This window comes from Pygoscelis adeliae, unplaced genomic scaffold, assembly GCF_000699105.1.
Source record: "Pygoscelis adeliae isolate BGI_AS28 unplaced genomic scaffold, ASM69910v1 Scaffold38, whole genome shotgun sequence".
Taxonomy (NCBI): domain Eukaryota; kingdom Metazoa; phylum Chordata; class Aves; order Sphenisciformes; family Spheniscidae; genus Pygoscelis; species Pygoscelis adeliae.
In genome coordinates, this window is record NW_008825614.1 from 2,642,888 (window position 1) to 2,656,317 (window position 13,430).

At 43.4% G+C, this 13,430-nt stretch overlaps 1 protein-coding gene across 1 annotated transcript in view; it reads right to left on the reverse strand.

The window, feature by feature from the left end:
- Nucleotides 1-2,354: 2,354 nt before the first annotated feature.
- RASSF8 (Ras association (RalGDS/AF-6) domain family (N-terminal) member 8) overlaps nt 2,355-13,430 on the reverse strand; it is a 52,467-nt gene continuing 41,391 nt past the window's right edge. The window contains exons 4-6 of the mRNA XM_009333005.1: nt 12,580-13,422; nt 8,657-8,801; nt 2,355-7,476 (exon numbers count right to left, since the gene is read on the reverse strand). Of these exons, the coding sequence (XP_009331280.1) occupies nt 7,355-7,476; nt 8,657-8,801; nt 12,580-13,422 (1,110 nt within the window). The 3' untranslated portion in view covers nt 2,355-7,354. The remainder of the gene's footprint in view (nt 7,477-8,656; nt 8,802-12,579; nt 13,423-13,430) is intronic.

Below are 13,430 nucleotides of genomic sequence, written 5' to 3' on the forward strand. Positions count from 1 at the left end.
ATGCACAGAAAGGGAAAACTATAGCTTGAACAATAGCATCATTCTCTATTTTGCAGGAACAGTATATATGAAAGCATGCTATTGGGGAACAGGCCAATACATAGGTAATTAATAAAGTAATAAAGTAATGAGACAGGGGTGTAGGCCATAGCCTATAACTGTTGCAGGCCAAATCCCATTCATCAGTGTGTTACTGTACAGGAATCCATCCTGTTGATTTGACTTCACACTGTTCTCATAGCTCTGCTTCTCTTTGATATACCTGTGACTCAGAGGACTGGAAACGGAAATCGAAGTCTCATATACTTAACCCGTGTGGACTGAAGCAAATCTTGGAGATTAACACCCAACTGCCAGCTCTCGCAGCTGAAGACCCATTCTGCCGTAGCTGTATTTCACCTCCTTCAACTTCTGGATGACTGAACCAAAAAGTGTGACGCTATTGTGATGACGCTCTCTCACTCCGCAAGAGATTGCAGAGATCCCTGCAGCCTTTCTATAGCCAGGGAATCAGATCAGAAAAGCCTCTCTAGAAATCAAACTTCAGTTTGCACGAGGGACGGACACCTGTCTTAGCCAGGAGTCAGTGCAGAGCAAACACACATTCACAGGAGAGAAACACCAGGGCTGTCTGTATGACAGCAAGGTTTCTTGCCCGGGGGAGGCACAGAGAGACCCACCAGAAGTGGCATGAGGACACTGGCAGTGTCTGAATTGATCAGACAAGTGGTAAGGTTGCTCAGTTAAGTTTATCATCATCTCTGTTTGCATCGAGCTCCCTGTTGCACTGGCACATGCTGAAGAGGCTCTTTTCAAGTCACCCACCGGACAGTAGCTCGTGTTTAACAAATCAGCCCCACAGTGTGCTGACCTGACAGCACACGGAACAAAGAACTCGCTGCAAAGGATACAAAAAAAGTACACTACATACCCACCTGGAAAAACAGACCCAGTGAGATTGTCTCCGTCCAATGTTTCTGGAGAAAGTTAATGATGAAGCAGTGGCTGACCTAGAAAACACTCATTAACGCTAGCTACAATACTAAAGGTAGAAAATATATCATTTTCAAGAAAGGCAATAATGGGGACTATTGCTTATTGTGGCCTAATTCAGATACTAGACAACTTAGTTGAAACAATCATTAAAAATTGGGATTATAGAGAAATACCACCTAAGTGACAAAGATGTGACAGGCAGAAGAACTCAGTACAGCTTCTAAATGAAATGGACCATTGATCTGGTCTTGGTTTTGCAACTCATTAGAGGTCCAGTTACACTGAGCTAGTTAGTGCTGCGGCAGTCACACACAAATACACCGCTTTGTTCTTTAAAGGCAAAGCAAAAGATCAGAACCATTAGCTGTACCCCTGGCTCTACTGAGCATGCTGGGAAACCTTATTTACCACAAAACCCAGCCAGCTGACTTGCACAGAAGCAGAAAAGGGTACCTTTTCAGGAGCAGAGGTCCTCTACAACTTACGTGGTCCTGCCAATACGAATGCCACGTGCTAGGGTTTCAGTGGAGCTCATGACATTCTTTGTCTTATCGCCAGTCAACCGTGCTACTACTGTTAGCTCATTTCTCCTCACATCTAATGAGATTAGGCTCCAGTAGGCTTAGGAAAAGCCATTTGTTGGGATATCAGACCAAGGACTGCATTTGGATGGCTGAAATCACAAGTCCCCAGCTGTGGCAAGTTCCCTGCCTTGATTAACTCAAATGATCTCAAGCGATCTTCACAGGCCCTCCGGTCTTCAGCACAAGGACTAAGCCTGAATCGGATCTTCAGTTCCTTGTTCAAAGCTTAATTTCATCCTGCTCCCTGAAGCATCTTGCGCCTGGTGTTTGTTGTGTGAAGATTCTGTACGTTCAATTCCTCTCCCTGATCATCTCCAAACAAACCCCTGCCTCTGCTTTAAGTTACACTTCCTCTGAGTCGCTGACCAATTCTATCTTTTCGGGATTAATACTAATCTTAGTAACAGTTCCTCAGTTGAAAACAAGCTACTCCATTCTCTTACAGTTCCTGGGCTATATCTGATTAAAATACAGCATGTGCACACTTTATGGTAGAGGACCTCTCTTGTCTTCCACAGAGTCCCCACACCAACCAGTTGCATGTCGCACGCCTCCAAGTAAATTGCCATTTAGGAGTGTTCATTGCGTCCTAATGCTCGACACGCGGCCATTTCTGAAAGCGTTTGAGCTCTAGACACACCGAGCATTACCTTGGCCTGCTTTCAGGCTCGGTGTTGTTTGACACACAGAGTTCCAGTAGCTGTGTCACGAGATGTGCGCGAGATGTACACTGCAATTCCAGCACACCATGAACTGTAAAGACCCAAAGTTTCAGAGGGGAGTTTATTGTATGGGAGCATATCCAATATCTTTTGTCAACCATTCATGAGAATAATAAAAAATAGAAGCTTTTTAAATGACAAAAAATATAGTTACATATAATACAGATTTTCATCTTGCATTGAAGCAGAGCAGTAATAGAATCCTCACTCGCGTTTTCACAGTTAGTTTGCATTGCTTCTCTAGGTTAAAGCGTCAGCAACTCAAATCTTCCCGTCAGAACCCCTAGTTAGTACTTTCACGGGGTGACCATCAGGGTTAGCGTTCTCTGCATTTTCATACCCTTTACAAATACAGCAGGCATACTCGATCCACCTCAGAACTAACAGCTACGCTTGAAACAAGGCATTCTTGCTGCAACTGAAAGATTTGTGTATCAGAACATGCTTTTGGCCCAATTCAGAAAGACATCTATGGAATACTCAAGAATGTGCTTAAATCCCACTTGGTTCAAAGGGCTCCGAGCTGATCCTTTGCGACCACCTCTGCTTGTTCTGCCCCTCACAAGCGCTGCACACGGGTATGAAGCACCAACCAGTGTTTGATGGCGTGTGTAAGCTGCTTGCAAGACACAAAGGACTCGAACATTCTTCAGCACTCCATTTACTTGAGACCTAAACGCATTCACTGCATGCATACATTTATGTATATACTACACACACTTACCCCCGAACCCTCCCCACAATATTATTGCAATAATTCTTTGCTGGTATAACAGTTTATATACCGAGTTTCACTTATTTAGTTTTCTATAAACATAGACAAAAAAAATCTGAAGAGAGCTAGAACAGCTTTCAATCAGTCACTATATTGGCATTGAAAGCTTTATTTTGAAAACTTTAAGCAGCAATACTGAATAAATAGACAGAATGATTGTTTTGTCATCTCCATACAACCGATGGCCTTCATCCAAAACATTAAAATACTGTAGCAAACAGAATAAACATGCATGTTTCAATGTTCTTAAAAAAAAAAAAAGGTGTAATATAAAAGTAATACTTTGACACTTATTTTAATACAGTACAGACCATTAGAGACTATTTTCTGGAAAAAATATCTGGATACAGTTTTGTTATTTACATGGATCATTAAGGCCCAATTCACTCAAGTTAATGCACATCAGGAATTTATATGCTTCAAGACAACTCACTAAAAATTACAAGATCAGTTTTTTTGCTCAAACTCACGTGATCCCAGTTCACTAAAATAATGCAATACTCTTCACGCTAAAAACAAGGCAATTATTGCCCCAAGAGGAGATTTTTATTTCACTAAAGGATCTTTTCCCTCTTACCTCACAATGAAAGTATGTTTGTATATTGCTAATGCTAGTGGTAGTTCTCTTCTTCAGGAACTTCCTTCCAACTTGCTAGGGTTTAGAAAAGCAAGTCATCTCAACGCTAACATACCATTTCCAGAAGCAATTCAGGCACTTGGGAACCTAAGTCCCGCTGAAAGATAAGGGGAGGCAGGTTCCTAGCTGACTTTTCAGAGTGGGACTTGGGTTTCTCCCTTGCTCGGGCATTCAGAATGTCCACCTTCGCCTTAACCTACTGGCTTTTCAAACGGTCAACCCCCCGCCTTTCCCCCCAACAACATAGCATCACCGGCAAAAATAAACTGCACCCTCATGGATGAGAGAGGTAACAGTTAGTTTCCATTAGTAATAAATTACAGGAGTTCTCCATATAAATTCCCTGTGCACTGGAAAACAGTGCTTGTGTATTCAACTATTTAACGCAAGCAAAAAACCCCATTTTTATCATGCTGGCCAGTAAATAATATGGCACTTGTTAAAATCAGTATGTGTAGCTTCCTTTCTGCTAATGCCCCATAAGTAGGTTTGAAACACTTCTGAAAATGAATTTCTCTACATTTGTAAAGAAAGAGTGAGGTTCTGCAGTTGATCAGAAGCAAAACTCTTAACGCCATAATGTGAGGAATTTTTATAACTGTAATACATTGTTCAATTCACATTTAATGCAAGGGCATGCCGTTTATTTTTGGTTTATTTACAGAGAGGGTGAAAATGCTACAGAACTTTAACCTGGGTGAAATTCAATAAGCAAGAGGAGCACGGTGGGGGCAGGGGAATTTGTCAGTGTCTCACAAATGACAGGTTTGGATACCAAAGCCTCTCCTTTGCCACAACAGTGGCTGAAGCTGTAAACGGTTTTCAGATCACCTTGACATGTGCTAAAGCCCTGACAAGGAGGGTCCACTCAATGATGATGCAGTGGCCGCTCCTGAGCCGGCTCCCAGCTGGCCCCTCTGTCAAACAGCTGCTGCAATCAGCAGATGCTATTTTTTAGCTTAAATGGCAAATTCCTTCCTTGATTCTGTTACAAAGCCATAACTCAAGCCCTCCAAAGCTGCTCTTCCCCTTCCTTTCAATCCTTCTCCTCCTCCCTCCATCTTAAAGAATAACCTGGCAGAGAAAGAGAGCCGTTTTTATGAAGCAAGAGCCCGATTCAGCTCAAACTGACATCAGTGGGAGATGGACCCGTCACAAAGTACGACAAAAACAATAACTGGGTAAGTATGCTGATCTGCCTTAAAAATACTTCATCTCAGTACAAGACTGAAACTGCAACAGGCTTTTCCTTGTGTTTCCCCCCAACCCCATGCAGCATAATTTGGGCCAGACTTTGCAAGGTGCTGAGTGCCTCAGTTCTCTAACACCAAGAGGTGCTGAAGATGCAAGATATTCACTGGAGAGGGACGTTTTGCTTCTGTAAATTGAACCCAGAATGTAAGGCATATATGCTCAAGTACCTTGGACAGATATTGTCCCCAAACTATGTATATTTTACACTTTTTTAATATATATATATACACACACACAATCTTTTTTTTTTTTTTTAATAAAAAGTTACGGGCACAGTAAACATGAGCACAGAACTGTGATAAACTAACAGTAAAATCTGTGAGCACTGCAAAGATTCCTCGGGTAGGAACATCTCATTTTCCAGTTTGCTCACAAGGGGGGGAAAAAAAAAAAAAGACCTGATAAGTTAAACAGTAAAAATTCAGAATCCATTTGGAAAGGTCCTTTATATATTCACAGCCTTATCTGTTGCTGTTAGTCTGAATACAGCAGCATTTTTAGAATATATGATGCCATTAATAAGTGGAAAGGGGAAAAAATGCATTAAACACTCAAGAGTCCTTCATCTTCTACTGTATCTTATAAAACTTCCATTTGTCAGGAAGCTCCTTTTTAAAAAAAAGAAACTTCAATTAACATTTATCTGCACGTCAGTAAATCAACACAAGAGGATGCTAGGAGTTAAGAATTCTTAAGTATTTGCTATGGCAAAAAGCTTGGAGTTTCCTACCAGTGGTAAAATCCTGACCCGGCCAAAGACATCGGGAGTTCTGTCATTTTGCCACTGACTGAAAGCACGGTGACCCCCTCTCATGTCAAGGGGATCTCAAAGGTGGAGAGGACGGCACGAGTCGCTGTTAGAACAGGAAATCCAAATGCAACTAGGTAAGGCCCATCCCTTCTTTAACTCGTCCGTGAGGCCAGCCTCCTAACGTACACCGAGTGTCCCACTGATGCCCGTCACTTTCTCTACAAACTTGGTGTCGACTTCAGCAATCTAATTCCAAGGCCTGTAACCAACATGCTACTTGGTAGTGTCTTACTTTCGGCGTGGAAGCCATTTTGTCTAATCCTTGCTTAGCTTTGACTGCATTAGCGTGACATCAAGATACAATAATGTTTTCTTTTCGCCTTTTTTGTAAAAAATGACTACCAAACCTGTGAATTTCCTGTTTGTAAGCTTTATATTCTGTAAGTGACTGAGCAGCAACACATCTTTCAAAGGGGCTGAACGTCTGCCGTTTAACACCGGGGTCCCGGAATGAAATCCCGGCCCCACTCAAGTCAGCAGAAGCTCTGCTATTGACTTCATGGGACTCTGCCAGGTTTCTTCCCTCCACAAAACTTGAGTGAATTTTGGAAGGCTGGAGGAGAATGCTCATTTGTTCTGTGTTTTTCTTCTCCTCCAACAACAAGATTTACCGCAAAACAAGAACACTGTAATGGCTAGTGGGAAAAATAAAGTACAAAATCACACACAGTGAAAGCCTCCTGCTCTCTTTTGGTAAGATATATGAAGACAACTTCTTACATTGTTCTTTTCTCAAAAGGCATATACAATGTGGCAAAATATTTCAAATATACATTCTATATAATAAAATATCATCTAACTAGTGCATCCTCAATCATATGCTGGAAATGTTTTTACCAAGGTTTAAATTCCATAAATCTTTTGAACACCAGGTGCTTCATTCAAGGCAAATTCAACAGCAAGTAAATCCCACAAGCTCACTTTGCAAGCCTTAAAAGGTAGCAATGGATGGAACATGACGTATTATGACCCACAACAGAAATTAACAGTGTCAGCGGTGAGAAACCATTTTAATGGTTCAGCGCTCCACAGAACTCTGCATTGCAAGGTGTTGTATGTGATCAAATGGTGGATGGTTGTACATGCAAATTAAAGTCACCTTGTCAGACTGACGTACAGCCACACGTGATTATTCACAAGTTAAAAATAAAAATATAAAAGGTCAACATTCACACGTCCATTGATTAAAGGGAATAAATTAAACCTCAGCTAAGTTGCATACATGGTTCCTTCACCCTCAGTCTTTTATTTATGCCTATATATGGAACAGTACTTTCCCAAACACTTCTAAAACGGCAAAAACAAATGAAGGTTTTTGCACTCTAGCTGTGTTGAGAGCAAGTTCATCCTCGCCAATTACGGATCGAGACAGTTCCTCTGTCTCTTTAGCATCAGTGCACAGGGTATGGCTCCAAGTGGTGCGTTGGAGGAAGAAGAAAAAATACATGGTGGCTTAACAAAAAAAATAAAATTAAAAAAAAATAATCTTCTTCCATTCATCATTGGCAGAATAAAACAAAGGTGTATCTTGTCCAGGGTACCTTGCTACGTCCTCTCCAGAAGAGGTATGTACTGTCATACATAAATGCCCTCCGGGTTAAAACCAGACGACAGGGGATTCTGTAGAATCCGAAGGTTACTGGGGAGTTGCCTCGACGAGCCAGGGCGCTTCAGTGACCCGGACTGAAATGTTGGCTCTGCACAAGAAAAAGGGCAGTTAGAAAAGCCATCACCAAGGGCGATGCCTGTAGAACACCTCTCTTCTTCCGGCTTAGTGCAGCGTACGCTTAGGGCAGTATAGAAAAACTAATGCCGCAGACAACAAAAAATTCAAGTGCCTGACTAGGAAGCGATGAGATCCAAGGTGCACACCTTCTGCTCATTCCACAGCAGAAAGATATACCCACTCAATATAATTACCCTCCCACGAGGAACATGCACGCGGATACATGCAATACATTTACACAGCAATGTGCAGGAAGAGCTTGTACCTATACGTAACTCGAAGCTCCAGCTTCCTGCCCACTTGAAAGAGAAACTTCATGCAAGTGCTGACATTTAAGGCCTGGTTGTCTTTTCTTCTCCCCCCACCTCCCTACCCTCCCAATGCCTTTTGGTTAGAGAGTGTTCTGAGAGGACGGACAGAACCAGCTAAGGAGAATGCTGAGAGAAACAGGCCCCTTGCAAGCAGGGTACTGGGTAAAGCACGCCACAGCAGAGGCTGAGCCACAGCACAGGAGTTTCCGCTTGTGCCACAGTCGTGCCACAGTTGTGACACGCATTCAAAGCGCTCCCGTGTTTCTGCCCAGGAAATTCTGAATTCAGATGTGGGCACGTGCAGAATGCACTGATCTCACTAGGGGCAAAGTCAATTTGCACACGCCGTAACAGCCATCTGTGCAGGACTTCTGGATGGCTGGCAGCCCAGCTGGATTAGCTCCGATTCCCGTGCGGCTGCTGTCTGGGATTTCTCGAGATCCAGACACATTCCTTTTCCTACTTTGACAACGCATCCCCCCAGAAGAGGAAGAACCCAGATGAACAGCAATGTCAGACATGCAATCATGCTGTGTGCCAGCTCACATGCCTGCAGCCGCGGTGGCCACACTTGAAAGCTACTGGCCTAATGGGTTACCGATGGGACAAACACATGCCCAGGCACAGTGGGAGAGACGTTACCGACATGCTGCGCTTTATTTATAGCTTGCTAAACCCTTGGAATGGAAAGAAATATTTGACACTGTGCTTGCTTAACATTTTTCTAACTTCTTCGCTAACAGGGCGTTCACTTGATGTATGAGTGCTAGCATTAACGCAGCAGGTAAACGCACTGCCATCCCCTTCTCCCACCCGCCAAAAGCATTCTGAGCACTGCACCTCTCTCGAGCTCCACATGGGGGGCCTCCACCTCAACGGGGTCTGCTGGCAGCACCGTGACCTTCGTTCCTGTTTGCTGGATGAACTGTTGGAGATTGACCTGTCGCAGCTCCTTTGTCAGTTGCTCCAGTTCTTGTTCCCTGTCCTGCGAGGAAAGAGAAAACATCTGCTGAGCAGCAGCGGGCATAAAGCAGCATTTCGAGACTCTATTTGCAAGTGGGCAACTAACGCGGCTCCTTTTGATGGGAAAGCCTCCGATTTCTAAATTCAAATGTAAACGTAAGAGTTGAAAGGTATTTTACTCTCATAATTTAGAAAGCGAATCAACACTCGCTATTACTTATTGGGGGTTACTACTGGTTTGTTTATTTTGCTTCTTGGATGACGAGCAGATGTTTCTCATATCACCTGAGAAAAATTTTGGCACAACAGATGTGAGCAAATAAAGGTAATAGTGAGCACTCTGAAAAAATACATCAGCTGAGCATCAGTCTGGCACCAAATCTTAGCTTTGCCAGAAGTGTCCAGCATGACTTGGACAGCTCATTTAGTTCTTCTGTTCCTAAAAGGAGAATAACTCCCTTCTCTTCTCGTTCTTTGCGTTTTCTATTTAGAGTGTAAATTTTTGTGGACAGAACTCTCTGCACGCGTACGGTGTTTTGTACAGTGAGGCCAAATCCTGGCTGGTTCACCACCCCTTCACAAGCGCAGCAGATGATCATTTAGGGTCTTCCTCAATGCTCTGTAATTCTAGCATGATATACAAAACCTACAGCTCCGATAGATTACGACAGTCTTAGACTACAACGATTCCCCTCCCTGCCCCGATTCAGCTTTGTTAGCAGGCAGCTGCATGCGGTACTCTTCCACAGCCAGGATGGGCTTCACCTATTTGACCACAGAGGGGATGAGCTAGCTGCCCAGGTACCATGCCAGCCCCGTCTGTGGGCATTTCCACGCGGTGCATACTGCCACGTCTTCATTTTGGCAAGAGGTGGAGGTTGGGTCAACCTTCTTTTCCCTAATTATCTTGTGTAAGCAGAATTATACATGAACTCACACAAGGATTGGGGGAGAATAGTTTTGTGGATCTGTTCTGGGAACACGCCCCAACAGCACAGCCCTTATTCATTTTAAACTTGCAGTAAGGTCACAGCTGAGGCTGAATTCAACAGTTAGTAAGAAAATTAACACAACTGACCTGATGTCTAAATTAGGACCTTTTAAATGCCAATTGCTTTGCCACTCCCATGTGTGTGTGACCTGTTCAGTCAACGCCTATCATGTGGTTGGGCTCAGCTTCCCGTGCTAGACTTGTGTTTCCATTCATGGGCTATGAGCCTTCGGAGAAACCGGACTGAGACATGGAAACCAGGCCACCTCCAAATTTTAAGACAATTCTACAGAAAAACTCTTCAATTTGTTTTAGGTCTATTAGACTCTACAACTGGGCACGTGGGACACAGGAAATTCTCAGCTGTCTTTACTTACTACAATGTTAATTCTATAGCTCTATGTTTTATGAGATTGTAACAAAGTTGCTACTGAAGGGAAATCAGTTTTTTTTTTAAAAGACCTGAATGACTGAAATATGCAGGTTGGCAGAACTAACATCATAAATACCTTGTTCTTGACATTTCTCAACTTTTGCAGGAAATAAGGTAAAAATGTTAAGTATCACCCTAAATCCTACTGGTTTAAGCTCTTTAAATTTAGTATCTAATTGTGAAACTTTAGTGAGATCTTTTAACTGAAAAAGGGTGGGATTTGGGGGTTTTTTTGCATTTAAAATCTTTCTCTAGAAACAGAGAGAGTAGGGTGCTGCATCTGATCCTTAACTGAACACAGCCTCATATTGCTGGAAAGTAATGTTATTGAGGTGGCTCGAGAAAAGGAATGAAAGGGAAGGGGTAGGACAAGTTACTAGAAATTTCTCACGTGCTACTAAAAAATGCCACCTTCCTGTTCTTATCACTTGAAATCTAGTGAACCAAAATTTTCTTTCCTTCCTTACTGAAAGGTCTATAAAAACACCCATGCTCAACTCTTCTAGTTTCAAATCAGCAGTTCTATGAATATTAATATTTAACTTTCAGCATGCAAGAAAATATTTCTCTATTTCCTCCCCGCAAAACTGTATAATACAGAGCTGAGTTTATTTCCTCCTGGACTTCCAGATTAGCGCACCTTTAGGTTTAGAACAAGCTTGGAAGATCTGAATTTAACAGGAACTTTCCTGAAAAGGTGAATCCTTAGCCTATGAAAAAGCGGGAAAGATTCTGAACTCAGTCATAGCCTCATTGAGTGTTACTGAGGTTAGGTAAAATATATAAAGAGGACTGGATGCTTTCTGTTAGTGCAAATCCTTAAGCGTAGTGTGTCTGGAAACTTAGGATAGATAAATACAGCCAAAACTGCTTACAGTTTTCATCCATTTTGCTTTGGATAAAAAGATTACATTTTTTCCCTTCTGATTTAGCAAAAACAGCTTATACTGACATGGTTCTAGGTGCTCAGGAGTAAGGACGCAAAATCCCTTTACATATTCACAGCAGAATCACCTTACTGCAACTGCAGCACTGTGGAACACGGTAACTCTGCATCCCAGGAATACGGCAAGAATCACAGCTCAAACTGATGTGTGGTGCCTCAGTCCTATCTTACGTGGCACATTAAAATCCCAGGAGCCACAATCTTTCTTTCACCTCATCCAGCTAGGAGCTGGATTTCCATTTGCATTTATTCTTTCATGCTTTATCAAGTTCCAAGTGATATCATTAACTTTAGCACGGAACCAGAGACTGGATTCTCTTTTGACACGTGTGCCACAAACGCCTGAAGCGTAAAGAAAATAAAATCCTGAACACCAGCAAGTCAGACAGGAAAAGGGAGATGCTATTCTTTAAACCAAAAGCCCTGTAAGCTAACAGTTATTTTAGCGCTACATCCATCTATCCAGGTGCTGCTTTTGGACTGTTCTTTTTAATTAACCTATTTTGGTGGCAGACAAACCTAGCAAGAGTCAGAAGTTCAGCCTCAGACAAGGCTATGATGGTGCAAATTTCCCTGAAATTTAACAATATGAAGCACTCAGCTGCCAAGATCTAGGACCTAAATCCTCAAGATATCTAACCCCAGATCAACAGGGGTTTGAAGACTAATACTTTTAAAGGTATTAGGCCGAGAGCACTATGCTCCCATTTAGCACCCAGCAGCACAACAATCCCCTGCTAGCCCTAAATGTGCTATTGTTCATGCAGGAGATATTATTTGTCCGAGGTGTAAAAGAGCCCAGACCCCACTAGCACAGCAGCACCTCACTGGAGCCAGCGAGCACCCCCTCTCAGCAGGGCGAGGTGGATAGGTGCATTGCTGTGGGTGCAGCCATACTGCCCTCAGCTAGTTTGGCTGATACTAGCTCTGGTGTTTCTCTGTCATGGACCACCGCATGGTGAACATACGCTTCAAGTGATTCCTCAGAGGTGACCAGGCAGTCAGGGAATGGTAGCAAACCAAAGGCGTAACCGATGGGAAAGAAACTGAGCCGGCACGTGAATAAGTGAAAGGTGGTGTGGCACTCGGCACTAACCCTGCAGGCCACCCGGGCCTTCCATTTGAATGGCCAGGAACACATCCACCAAAACGTCTGCTGGTTTATCTTGAGACAAAGAACTAACTACTGTTTTTCTTTTCAGATGGTTTGAATGAGTAAAATACACACAGCTGAAATGAAAATTGTCTGCTCTTCAAAAACAACCTGAAACGCAATTTGAAAATGAAAGCAATGCTTTCTTCCTTTTATCCAAATTCACTGTGGAAACTTTCTCCTGTTTTCTTTCAGGGGCTCCAAATCTATGTAAGAGAAATGCGTTACAGTCAGGTCTTTGACTTTTCGTTGCTATGGATAAAAAGGACATTCTTACCTGTAACCGTTTGGTAGCTTGGCCCAAAGACCTTTCTACAGCTTTAATGCCATTTTCCAATCTCAGACTCTGCTGGCCCTGAATATCAATTTCACCCTTCACCTTCTCGATCTTTTCCTTGACCTCTTCTTCATTCACCTGGGACTCTTGAACTTCCCGCTGCAGCTTCTCCGCTTCCAGGCCGCTTTCCATGTTGTGGATCTGAGACATGTAGTCCTTCAGCTTGCTCTCACACTCCAGGATCCTCTGCCTCATCTCCTGCAGCTGCTCCTTCAGCTGTTTTTCGTTCTCCTGTTCAATCTGCAGCTCGTTTTCCCAGAACTCTTCCTCTTCGATCTCCACTTCGTTCCTTTTGATCTTCTGCTCTAGCTTGAGGATTTCTTCTTCCATGCTGGAGTTATACTTTTGTTCCCAGTAGCGGATCTCGGCTTCGTTGGACTCCAGCTGTTTTTCAATGCACTGAAGTTTCTCTGTCTGGAGGTGGATCAATTTCTTCAACTCATCCGCTGTTGTTTTACAGTTGTTGAGCACCTTTTGCTTGAACTCGGATTCCTTGCTTTTCCCAAAGATGTCCATTAGCCCTTTGGCCCCCCCGGTGAAGGTGAGGGATTTCCTTTTCGGCTCCCTCCTCTTCATGGATTTGTCGCTGGGAGGCCTCAGCTTGGCCAGGGGAGGTAAGCTTTGCCGGTACAGAGTCCTCTCTGGGATGCGAGCCACGCTGTCCGAAGTCGGCCTCTCGCTCAGAGAGGGCCCGGTGCGGCGCAGGATCAGCTGCACGTCGCTCGCGTACTGCCCCCACTTGTTCAGCGACACGATGGGGTTTTCGTGCGGTGCCAGGTGCCTCTCCGTGT